General features: G+C 42.0%; 1 protein-coding gene across 2 annotated transcripts in view; it reads right to left on the bottom strand.

The window, feature by feature from the left end:
• The window catches only part of LOC113025072 (polypeptide N-acetylgalactosaminyltransferase 18-like), a 177,514-nt gene that overhangs the window by 62,142 nt on the left and 102,394 nt on the right, over positions 1-12,978 (bottom strand). For both annotated transcript variants that reach the window (XM_026172460.1, XM_026172462.1), the window contains exon 4: positions 6,761-6,947. In XM_026172460.1, coding sequence (XP_026028245.1) covers positions 6,761-6,947 — 187 coding nt within the window. The remainder of the gene's footprint in view (positions 1-6,760; positions 6,948-12,978) is intronic.

Genomic DNA, 12,978 nt, shown 5'->3' with positions numbered 1-12,978 from the left:
GATTTACTCATCAGTGTGCAGCTAAACAGTGAATCCGTTAAAAATGATGGCAGCCTGTTCCAACCAGCACATTAACTCTGATAAAACCGGCAGTTTTTGACAAAATGCAAAAGTTACTGAAAGTCATTCACTCAATTCTGCAAATACTGTCAGACAACAACGACTGTGGCACACACAACGAAGAAAGTCACAGAAAATGCGTCTCTTAAGCCGGTAAGAATGATGGACTTTAATCTCTTGTTTTACTTCTTGAGTAAATTTTGTGAATATCAGAATAACAGTGAAACACACCTGAGACCACTCAAGCCAAATAAGCTGAAATCCTGAGAAAGGGAAAGAAAGCAGATGAGACCTGGAAAACATATTTAGTAAACCGGAAAGCTTATTTGTCTGATTTGTTACCATTACATGCAGGACTGCCCGCTGCCCTCACCCTGATTCAGGTGCACTTTCTAACTCAACTCAGCAATTAGCACTAGTTCTGCACTGATGGCCAGAGACAAGTTAAAGCTGAGGGTCACCTTCAAATGTAAACACAGTATAAAAACTTCAGCAAGTCTTTGAGCTGTCACTTGAAAGCCTCATGCAAAGAAATCAATTTAGATTAGAAAAAAGATTTGCTGTTGCTCACAAAGCACGAGATGGATATACAAATCTATCACCACCAAGTGTCAAGAACTGAGTGAGGAGCATCATCAAGAAATTCAAAGAGAGCCACAAGTACAGAACAAGCCTGACAGAGGTAGAAAGAGAAAGACTTCAAAGACTTTAGGAAGAAAACTAGGGAGAGATGTGTTTAACTACCCCAGACCCTGCAGAGGAATAGACTGTGCGGCTGCACACAAAGGAAAAGTCCACTTCTGTAGATAAAACTAAAGGTCTTTGGCCACAGAGATGCTACTTATGTTTAGACAAGGGAGAGGCACCACAGTCCCCACAGTGAAACACAATAGTGGAAGTATTATGCTGTGGATGCGTCAGTGCTTCTGGAACTTGGAACTAGTGACGGTGGAAGAAAGAAAGATATGTGACAACTTTAAATGAAAACTTCAAGCAGTCAGCAGCAAAACTGGGTCTGGGTCGTTCTTCTTCTTGTCCTGTTCAATACGACGACTAAAAACATACGCTGGTGCTGGTGAAGAACTCCCTCCAGAAGCTGATTCTGTTTATCTGGATGCTACATTAAGATGAAAAGACTTTTTGGGATTTTTTTATCTGGACATTTAAGCATGCGTCAGACACCAAGTGAACGTTATGTACTGGCCTGCATGAAGCCCTGACTAGGATCCCATTGAAAATCTGTAGAGAGAACAGGGGACCACGGTCCATGTCAGAGGAACATCAAATCTGGAAGAGATGAGAGACTCAACATAGAAGAATGGGATGGGATTGCTCAGGAGGCGTGTGTGAGACTTGCTGAGAACGACAACAAATTACTGCAGGCTGCCGTCCGGCAAAAAGGACACACAAGTAGACTCGGTGCTGGAATGAAGAAGTGCAGGAAAATATTTAAAGGAAGAGTTTAGCAAAGACAAAGTGGGATAACCAGGCAGACGGGAGTACTGGAAGGTTAGGTGTACAGGAAGGAGAGAGGTGGCAAAGGAAAAGGGTTACAGAGACTTGTATGTAAAGCTGGAAGGTTTGGTGAGGACGAGCTGAGATGAATGCAGATCTGCTGTGGCGTTCACAGGTGTATAAGCTAATGTGTGTGCTGATAATAAAAGATATCGTTTCTTCTTTTAATGCTAAGGATGGAGCACGCTTCTTATCCTGCTCAGCTAACAGACTACAGTTTACTGTGCTGACAGTAAGGGCCGAGAGGTGACAGCTGTGACAGTCCAGCATATTGACATGAAGAATTAACATGAAAATGGCTTAAAAGTGTTCTTTCTACTTAGAAAAGCAGAAGTTCTAGTAATGCTAGTCTGTTACTAGTCTGTGTATGTGAAGATGACATGTGGCTGTCTTTTCACAACCATTTAGTAACCAACTGGATGGTGATTAAAGACATGAAAAAACACAAACAATGCCAGACCCATTTAATTTCTTTGCTGAATTATTCCGATCAACATTTCTCACATTTCCTGAGACGGTTTGACTGAAGCGTCTCACGATTTCTGCAGATTGTGAGAATCTTTCTGTGATATTTGGTTCTGTAGATGAAGAAATCCCCAAGTTCCTCACACAAATACTCTGAAGCATATTGTTGCTAAACTATTTGCTCACACAGTCATTCACGTAGTGGTAACATGTCCACATCTCTGCTTCTGAAAGACTCAACCTCCAGTGAACCTCGAGAGCATCTCACTGCCGAGGGACTCCTCTATCAATCCTTTATCTGAGGCCTGATTTGAAACTATTGGCAACAACAGTGTGAGCTGCATATGAAAGTTCCAGCTTGAACCAGTTGTACACAGAAACATCAAAACCCTCAGAAAGCAGCTTCAAAGGCTTTGGACCGATCTTCAAAGCGCGCAGCGCAGTGTTGCATTTTAGCCGCTGAATTAAACATGTTTCCAAGTCATGCAGCCGTAACTGGAGCACTGAGGTGTAAGCTCCGTAGGTCAAAGTTGTCCTCATGAGTTAAAGTTTATCAATGATTTATATACGACATCACTAAGAAAGTGACACCGCTGAATGGAAATGGAAAGGAACTGTGTGAGGACTCAGGCTCTCTCTTGACATTAGGTTTAAATGTGTTCAAACAGAGAATGATTTTTAACCATCGCCTTTGTTTATATTGGGTTGTTCTGGGCTACTGACTAAGTACTTGTGATAGCAAAGCGGAGACGTTTGTGTTCTTTTTTTTTCACATTTCCAGAACGCATTTTTATCATGCTGTTAGTATTTACAGCCAGATAAACAATGAATCTCTGGGAACGTGGAGCAGGAGATGAAAAGTCGGATTGGTGCGGCATCAGCTTTAATGCGGGCCTCGTATCAGGCTATTGGGGTGAAGAGAGAGCTCAGCACTGGCAAAGCTTCCAATTTAGCAGTCATTCTGTGCTGTAACCCTCACCTATCATCATCAGCTCTGACTGGTGACCGAAAGAATGTGGCCAAAATGAGTTTCCTCTGCAGGGCGGCTGAGCTCAGCTTTACAGATAATTTGAGAGAAGAGCAGCTCCTCCACATGGAGGTGGTTTGGGCATCTGAGGTGATGTCTGCATCAGTGGTCATCACTATGGAAACATATTTATAAACTCTTATTTGGCCCAGAAGTGTCTCAGAAGTGTCTCTTATGGAGCAACTGGGAAAGTATGTATGTATGAATAAAATGAAGACTGTGATCTGTTCTGATATTCTAAATAATAAAAGAAACAACATGTCAATAATAACTTTTATATTGATTTTGTTTTGATAAAACATTTTAAAGTTTGTGGATGAAGAGAACCTTGAAGAGACGTGCACCTACGCTCCTTCTTTTCCGAAGCATTTGATGTGCTAAGGTGGCAAACCGAGCTCACGAATACTGCTGGATATTAGCAACGACTAAAACCCAATGCTATGCCAGCAATTCTGACCCTCAAGAAGTCTTAATGTCCTTAGATAGCGAGTTTAATCACTTTAAGAAACATGAAAGAAGGAATATTACGAGTAATGTAGCCCTGAAAGCCAAGCAGTTGTCACATCCTGAGCTTCCTGATCACAGAGGAGTGTCGGGTCACTCAGCTCAGCAGTCTATAAGCCAATTAGACCCCTCCTCCACACACACACACACACACACACACACACACACACACACACACACACACACACACACACACACACACACACACACACACACACACACACACACACACACACACACACACATCACTCTCTCATGTGATGATCTTCTCTTTGATGTACAGTTTGAGTAATGTCTGTAATGTTGTTACGCTCGGGTTCAAACTGAAACGACTGAACAGAGATGTCTCAGCACTCGATGTCGCCGGTCAGATGGTGTTTCAGTGTAAACAACAAACGCTGCTCACAAGTTAAAGGATTTTATGTTTCTAAACTGACACAAAGTAAGACAACTGTTTGTTTTCTAAAAAGCATCAGATCCTAATTGCTGAAGTTAAAGTTAATCTGCAGGACAACCTTTACAATCTCACAACATGTCCTGTCACGATAGTATTCATGTGATTAACCTGCATTCAGTAAACGTGACGTCTGAACTTGACAGTAAGGTGCAAAACGTCTGTGCGGTACCATTTCGACAATCCTAGGTTGCCTTTTTTCTCGCGTTATCGTGTTCACAGATGCCCGCCCACTCTCCGTGACAACAACCCCCCCGTCAGCCTTCAGACTGAGGCGTAAAAAGCTGCACATGCATTCAGACTCAGAGTTCCTTTGAAGGGATGTGACCAATCAGATTTCACAATGCAAATACCGATCTCTCCTTTTCATCACGAAGATGATTGTGGCAAATATTTGTTTCCTTCGACACTGTCAGAAAAAACACGTTTCCAAGAATGAGCACGCAGACGAGCCACTACCTCAGACGCCTTTACTTTGTGGTTGTTGCTATAATTCCTTTTAAGGTGTCTTGGTTTAATGTCAGCCTGCATGAGGTTTATTCCTTTCACAATGACCTTTTATTAAAGCCTACAAGAAGAAAGTATGAAATGCTAAAAATCTAACTTTATTTATTTTGTTTTCTGGCGCGTTGTTGTGTCGATATTCACAGCAAAGATATTATCGTTAACATTCACGCAGCAGAATTTAGTTCAGGTTTCACTGAGCAGATTCTTATTTCTACTTGGATTAAGTGATTCTGTGATGTAGTCACTGCAGATGTGTTTCTTTGTTGATCGGAGCAAAGACAAAGTGCGTAACCAGAGCGCTGCAGGTTTAATTAAGCACCCCTTTATTTAGCAGAATACCTCAACCACTTCATCTCTTTTATCCACCCGGGTCTTTGGAATTAAATCACCTCACTGCCAGCCTTTCACACGATTAACTTTGTGGCCTAAAATTCAAATAAATATGTCAGAGCCTCTGTGGCTCTCTGGAACTGAAGGTTTGCACCTGTCTGACTGATGAATATGTGAGAAAATGGGTTACAGCACCACAAGTTTGTTATAGCAGTCAGAGTGACGGAGGAATGCAGCGATCCCGTCATGAATCAGCTTATAAATAGATTATTTCTTCCATTGTGTGCTGAAATTCTTCAACCGCTGCTGCAATAAAAGAAGGAAAAATATGCCTTCTTTCTGGGAATTACCTATAATATTCTCTTTAGTTTACACTGGTGCAATCAGTGCAGTTTAATTGTTTTTATATAGCACCAATTCACAGTAAGAGTTGCCTCAAGGTGCTTTACATTGCAAAGTAAAGACTCTACGATATTACAGAGACAACTCTAACTAATGATCCGACATGAAAGAAGGCAGTCTGGGATATTTGCTTCATCTGTGTGTTAAGGGGTTCCTCACAGGTACAGGCCCGTGGTCTGAATAATCTTAACAGTGATAAGTTGATGATATTTAAAATCAAAGCATTATTTAATGCTGAGACTTGTAGGGAGAGGGTCTAATGGACATGTTGGATGAAGGTGGAGAGAATCGAGCAGTGACATATCTGTGACATGTGTGGGGAAGCTATGATTTCTTTTTCTCTAATGTTTCACATTAAATTTTAAAGAAATTCATGGAGAAATCCAGGGCTCAGAGGTTAATCCTGTTTTCCTCCGTCGGTGACGCATTATAAGATGTCTCGGCTTCACAGTGGGCTTCTTTGATACAGTAAGAAACTACGTAAAACGCCGTTTCCAGTTCACGTGTTACCTTTGTGAATTCTATCAGAGAGACAAACCTGTCTGATTGATTGCTTTAAGCCTGCAGCACCACTAACTAACACACTTCACTGTGGAAGCAAAGCATGGAGTACGAGTAGCTGGTCATATGTTACTGAAGGCAATAATTATTTAAATTTTGCTACAGTACTTTTAGATTGATGTCCCCAGTGTTGTGTGGTCCGGTGTTCTAAATTTAAACGTTGTTAAGAAAAGGAGGATCTATTAAGTGTTCAGTTTCTCCATGCACCATATATCAGGACTGAGAGTGTGATTAAAGCGATGAGTGGACCTATTAACATTTTAAGAGAAGTCATTTGAGTCTCATTATGACTTGAGGCTTTATAGGTGTTAGCGGGGCCTGCAGTGGTGGTGTCGGGTTCTTTCTCCAGCTTCAGGTGCCACCCTTTTGTACACCATCCTGACAACACCTGAAATGAACAGGGTTCATGATGCTGGGTGGCTGGGCTTGTAATACACTTATGGTTTACACCAGTTTACACTGTTATGAAGGGTTAAATTAGCTGTGGAGACATAAAACCTGTGAACATGTTGATTTCTGCAGTAAAGCTACAAATCAAGGGAGTGCAGTCTCCACCTTTCTCAGTGGCGTTATTTTTCAAATCCATATGCCTTATGGTTATATACTCGTATTGTTTTCTTCAGCTTGTAGCCATTGTGGAGTTTTGAAAGCAGGAGTAAACTGTCCATTTGTTGGGAACTATTTTCAGCTTGAATTGGTGCAAATCTGGTGTTGCAAATGCACCTGCATGATCCCTTTCTTTAGAGGAGATTCTGAAAAGTTGTTATTGCTATTTATATGCCATTAGCATCGGCCCTGTGCTATATGCTGAGACAATCTGGTTCTCTTGTGGACCTCACAATGTCTTTGGCTGCAAATGTCCTTAAAACTACACTCGCTGCCAGCGTGAGCCAGCAGCTGCACGGAGCTTGCTTTAAGTGAAAAAAGCTGCTCACCATCCAGTGTTGAACTCCACGTGTGCGTCGAACAAAGCGACAACAGGGGCAGAAGCTGCCCTCCAGCCGCTCACTCTGGACCTGATCAGTCCTTCCTGCTTATCATGGCGGACCACCTTGATGAACCCCGGGCCGTGCTGAGCATTGGTCTCATCCACAAAGTTCTGCAGATGCTCCTTTAGCTCCACTGGAGAGAGACACACACAGATTTAAGCATATTGTTAGCAGAAGTAGGATCTCTGACATCTGTTGTGTGACTGACCTAATCGACAATACTCCACAAAAGCTCACACATGCTGTATTGACATAATTCCACATGCTAGGAAAGGCAGTGCAGGAAGACACCGGCTGAGTTAAACTGATGAGCAGCAGTTGTTAGTATGCAAAACAGCAGGATGGTGATGATGTTGGAGCTCAGTCCAAGCATTTCATTTGCGCCTAAAGTTATAAAATTGAGACTTGAGTATTTCTCAAGGAAAAAGATGAGAAAAAAAGAAATGATGATATTTCGTCACAGGTGTAGTTTATGGTCGGAGAGTGGAGCCTCTCCTATCTGAAATATTTACAGCAGCTGTGACCGAGACAGTCGATCCTGGTGGTGTGGCTGAGTTTCTGGAGTTGACAATGGCTGCTGATCCAAACGCACCTCAAATGTAGTCCAGTAGCGAGTATAGCAGCACCCTTGATGTGCATCTTGCAAGCCTACCATCTTTGAATGAGGTGATTTTTAGACAATCGCATGCTTGTAACTCTGTGGCAATAATCTGAAGAAACAAAAGGCCTCTGTGCCAAAGGGAAATAGTTACCTCAGTTTTGTACAGAAGGAACAATCCAACATTTTTCTTTAGAAGAACTGACGGCTAGCCAGGCCTGACTATTCAACATCAGAGTTGGACCTCAAAAAACCTTCTGGTCCTGTAGCCTATAAGAATATCATTTTTCGTCTGGGTCTCTTTAATGACGTTTCTGCTGTTTATGGACTCAGTCAGTCATTCTGGATCTTACTGAAAAATAAATTCGTTGTATTTTATGATTCTTGGTCTGACTGTGTTTCTAGGTCGAGGGCTATCCATCGTGCGTTCACTGTGATTGGTAAGTGAGTTAAGGCTCTTTCACATTATGTTCACTTTTCCAGCCCTGGAGCCATTTTCATTTTTTCTTGCCTCCCTTTTTCTTCCTGAGTGACTTCACACAGACCTTGATTCACACAGACAGAAACATGCACAGAATATTTACGGCACACGTATATGCCATCTGCCCGCAGTGGAACAGCAGACGTCTTCATTTCCTGGTTGTGATTTTTCTGTGTTGTAATCCTGCCTGGAGGCTACGGCTGCTGCTTTTCTTTTTCTATTCATTATTACCATCAGCCTGGATTCTCTAGTCTCTCTGTTTCCTTTTAATGAGCCACAGTTTGCTGCTGACCAGGAAGAAAGATGGGCTCATTTACAACAGGAGTTGGGAGGATCTGAAAAGCACCTTACTGTGCTATATGTACATATGCGATGACTTCTAAGCACTCAAAAAAAAGAAAAAAAATGAAATCATTAAATCAAGCCCACCAAGCCCAATTAGCCCGGCCCACACCATGCAACCTGTTTTCATATAAAATATAGCCAAGTGAAGAGGAAGAGCCCTGATTTACTTTACGCTGTTAAAAAAAAATCAATTATGTGATTGAACTGAGAATTTTGAGATCAAAATGAATGATGGATTGATGATCGCCCAACAGAAAATCAATCAACATGTGTTTATATTCAAGACTATACAATATCACAAAGAGAAAGAAAAAAGGTTTTGACTGAACAGCAGAAAAAGCTGTAATATTTAGAATAATGTGGCTTATAAATGTTGGATGATAATTATATAGACAGTTTAACCTGATACCTAAATTACTGTTGACTAATTTAATTATATACTTACTAAATCAACTCATCCCATCAATTCCCACGAGTCTGATGCTCATCCAGTCTCTTTTCTTTCCAAGCTCCTTTGAACGCTCATTGTAAGGAAAATTATGTTTCAGTCAGGACGCTTTCATTGGAGGGGGGTTGCGAAGCAGCTTGAACAAGTGCAGCAACTTTCCATGAGCTTTGCCAGTTGGACGTGTAGCGTATCAGCTGATGTAAGCTGGCAGTGAAATCAGATCATCTGTGGCTGATTTGTGGTTTGCTAACATTATATTTGAATAATATAAGATTAATGAAGATTAATCTTAATCTTCTTAAAGTCCGATTAACAAAAACACTTCTTATGTCAAAAACATTTTTTTTAATATATTAGATGTGCAAGGCCAGTATGTTTAGGAGATCACTGTCGTACTTCTGCAGAGTGCATTACATACCAACCACTATGTATGATGCTGGATTGAGGACACAAATGCGAGCCATGCCGTGGATCGGCGAGAGCATCAAAAGTTGCGTCTGGAATCTGTTCAAGCCACTCTCCTGGTTTCATGGTTATAGATCGGAAAGCTCCTGTTACCACCAAGACCACTTTGGACTCGTCCAGATCTCCTCGAGTTGTTTCTTCAGCCTCTGGTAGTTCTTGATTTTTTCGTTCCCCTTCTTCCTGCTGTTCCTGTCACATCTATCAGAACTGCAGTCTTCTGTTCCTTGTCAGCCACCACGTCTTGCTGATTAGCCAGCAGCTGCTTGTCCTTTTTAGAAATCACAGTTCCACAAGACCTTAGCTGTGTTGTTCTCAACCACCTTTGGTCGGCTGCTATCAAGACTTTCAGATTTCTAGTCCATATGTTGTCGTTTCTCCACACTGTGTTGTCCCCCTCAGCTTACACAGTCTCAGATTGCAGCTTATATTCTTCATTTATTCTAAATGGGGGACCTGTTGTGATCAGGAGATATTTTATTTTGTATTCTTATAATCAGTTATCATTGATTAATCATTTACCATTGTTGAATCTCTTGACAGAATAATCTTTTAATTACATCTGTGTTACTCTGAGCAAATATTAATGCACACTGACTGTTTATTGAGGTTCTGTATCATTCTTGTTATCTGCTTAAGTTGTTGCACTTTAGTGCAGTCACACCGTTCAGACCCACCAGTCCTGTTGGGCCCAGGCCCGCCTGCGTTTAGTTCTGCACGTACGCCGGCCTGTAACCACATGCACGCACTTATGTAACACACGCACGTTCACCTACACACTTAGTAATAATAGGGGGGTCGTCTGAGGACAGTTTCTCTGATAGATACACTTTCACAAAATGCACAATGTAATACACACTTGTTTTTCTCTTAAGAGTGGCAGTTGATGTCTATATAAGGGAAAACTCTTTGATAGGCGGGGAATTGTTATCATTTGTGATCATTTCCAGTAAAGATCCAACTGTGATGTCATAATGGCAATATAAGGAGACGGGACAGTCCAGTTGACGAAGGATTGTATTGCAAATTGTCTTTCCCACACTGACTGCGCAAAGTGTGTAATAAAGATCACTATTTTTTGACACCTACTTCGGCCTGGGCTTGCTTTCTTCTCTTCCCTAAATCGAACGAACCATAACAATTCCTGGTGCCGAAAACCCGGTTGGGGAGGAGTGGGACCCGCAGCTCGTCGTTGAGGTGACAAAGGGGCGAAGGCCAGCAGCTTATCTGAGTGACGCCAGGCGGAATAAGAAAGGTGAGTAGTGCCACCTGTTGATGTTTATCCAAAGGCGCTATATTGGAAGTTAAAACTAAATTGAATTAAATAATATTCACTCAGTATAGGCTTCTGGCGTTGGTCCATAGTGATCTTGAGTAATTAGTTTTAAAATAGGGCATAGTAGTCTGACTAAATTCATTGCTGTTTTATTTTGGGGGTGAATTTTGAGTTAAGAAGTTATGTGTTTAAGTCAAGGTGTGACAGTGTGTGAAAACTGATGTGGGGTGGTTGGATGCCAGCCGATCACCTGGTAGTGTAGGGATAATTTGGTTTTAATTGGGTAGCAAAAACGCGGTTTTGGGCTTCAGATAATTAAACTGGGGGGGCAAAGTGCCCACAGTGAGGCTTTTAAAACAATTAAAGGGTGTTAGGACGGGGGACGCGGTCCCTTAAGAGCGCAGCTGCTCAGCGCCGTGGCGGCGACTCCTAATCGCGGACGCGTGGCTAGGCTTTTTGCTCGGTTGGTTGCCGGGGAAGTTCGAGCATCCCAAACAGACGAACGAACCATAACACTGTGCATAGTCTGCAACTTAGATCCTGTCAGCTGTGGTAGACTCCTGCCTCTATGGACCTGCGTATTCGGTCCTGTTGTGGTGCTGCCATGATCTGTCCTTTAAGCCAGCCTTTTCTAGACACTGGTAGGATTTCTGGATGCCAGTCATTTCCTCTGTCTGTCGATGGTACATCTCATACGGATACTTAGTTGTCCATGATCATTGTCCTGTCCCTCATCACCATCTGTCTTCAGCTGCCTGGGGGATTCTTGGAGTAGCTCATCTCAGGGGGCAATCTTCCTGACGTATTTGCAGATGGTAAACGATCAGCGAGTCGATGTCTCACTCATTCGTGGCATACAGCTTGATGTCATCCATGCACCGGAGGTGACTGATGGTCACTCCACTCCATAATCTATATTCACATCTACTTTTAGTGTTGAGCTGAGCGATATGCAGAGCAGCAGCAGGAACAGTCATCATCTTTGTGTAGTCTGCACTCGTGTGTTAAAAGTTGGCCTCCAGTCACTTCTAGACAAATGTCATCAGTGCAGTGAAAAGCACTCCAGTAACCATGTGTGGAGCATTGACTTACAGGCTTTCCTGTGGTCAATCCAGACAGTTCTCGTGTCTGCCCGATCGTAGAGTTCTGGTGGACTGCTCTATCAATCAGGAGCTGGCCCTCTGGTATAATTTTACTCCATTTATGCCTTTTATACTGTATTTCCATGTATGTTCATATGTTTCAATGCATTATTGCACCTATTTCCCAGTTTTCCAAGCAAAACACAAAGAAGGATGGCTGAAGACTTTTTCCCAGCACTGTATTTATAATGGAATTCATATAAAGCTTTCAAAAAGATTCAAAGTATTGTCATTGTGCCATTAATGGAGGTTTGCATGGCTCAGTGATCTTTGATAAGCCCCCTGAAGTGATATGAACACAGCCTCTCAAGTCTAATTTAGTATTCTGGTGGCAACACTTGCCTGCATTTCCACTTTTGCCTTCATCTGGCCTCAGTTGACCCTCATTTGTCATAATTACACCCTGCATGATCAATAAGCAGCATTAATGATCTTGCACTTTTACTCAGTTATCTTTCATCACTTGCCTTCATTATAAATTACCTCCACGCAGCTGTAACTCATTCCAAAGCAAAAACATTAAATCATGAGCTACTTCCCAAAGAATTGCTAAGTTGAACGTTTGTAACGCATTAGGAGGGAATAATTTGAGGTAAATGTTAAACGTATTCATTCCCTTGCTTGCTCCACTAATCAGCATTCAACCCCGTGCAGCAACCATAACTAAACTCTGATATATTGTATTATTGAAGAACAGAGGAGCAGTGGCAGACCCATAAAATCTGCAGGCGTTGGATGCACGGACAGATTTCTCATAATGGTAATTATAGATTTGGCAGCAGTGAAATATGTTTCATTGTACGTGATGCAATTATTAACACTGGAAGTCTAATAGACAAGCCACATCCAGGCTTTGCCTGTGACTGCTGCAATAAGTCTGACTTTGTGTTCATGCACCAGTGATGCAGCTAATGCCTACACGTGTCCTGATTTCGTGCACCATCCGAGGCAGAATATACGTGGGACATAAAACGTGGACCAGTCGAGGCTGTAGCTCAACTAAAGGTGCCAGTGCATGCTGCAGTTATTCAACTCTGGATCTCTGTCCTATAATGTGAAGATAAGCTCTTCATCAAACTGGAGTGACTTTAACTAGCTCTTCATTTGGCTGGCTCTTTTCATTTCACTCTGTGTTTGAACCATTAAACATTCCAACAAGTTGGTTGAGCTGAAATTTTGCTGCCACTTGGGACCAAAGATGAAATCTGCAGCTTCACGTGGCTAAAATTAGCCTCAGCCTAAGATGAGGTTGAAGTTTCATTAGAAAACTTGCATATTGCTCTTAAGGTTTCCATCAGTCTATTACAAGCTAAGCTAACCGACCCCTCATCAGTCCTCACTCTTATTTTTGGTTTTGGTTTTTTAGTTTTCGGAAACACAACAGCTACATATTAGCTAATATATCCTGTCAC

The sequence above is a fragment of the Astatotilapia calliptera genome, chromosome 7 (genome assembly GCF_900246225.1).
Source record: "Astatotilapia calliptera chromosome 7, fAstCal1.2, whole genome shotgun sequence".
NCBI lineage: Eukaryota > Metazoa > Chordata > Actinopteri > Cichliformes > Cichlidae > Astatotilapia > Astatotilapia calliptera.
Note: the sequence above shows the minus strand (reverse complement) of the source record. Positions and strands in the feature narration are given on the sequence as shown.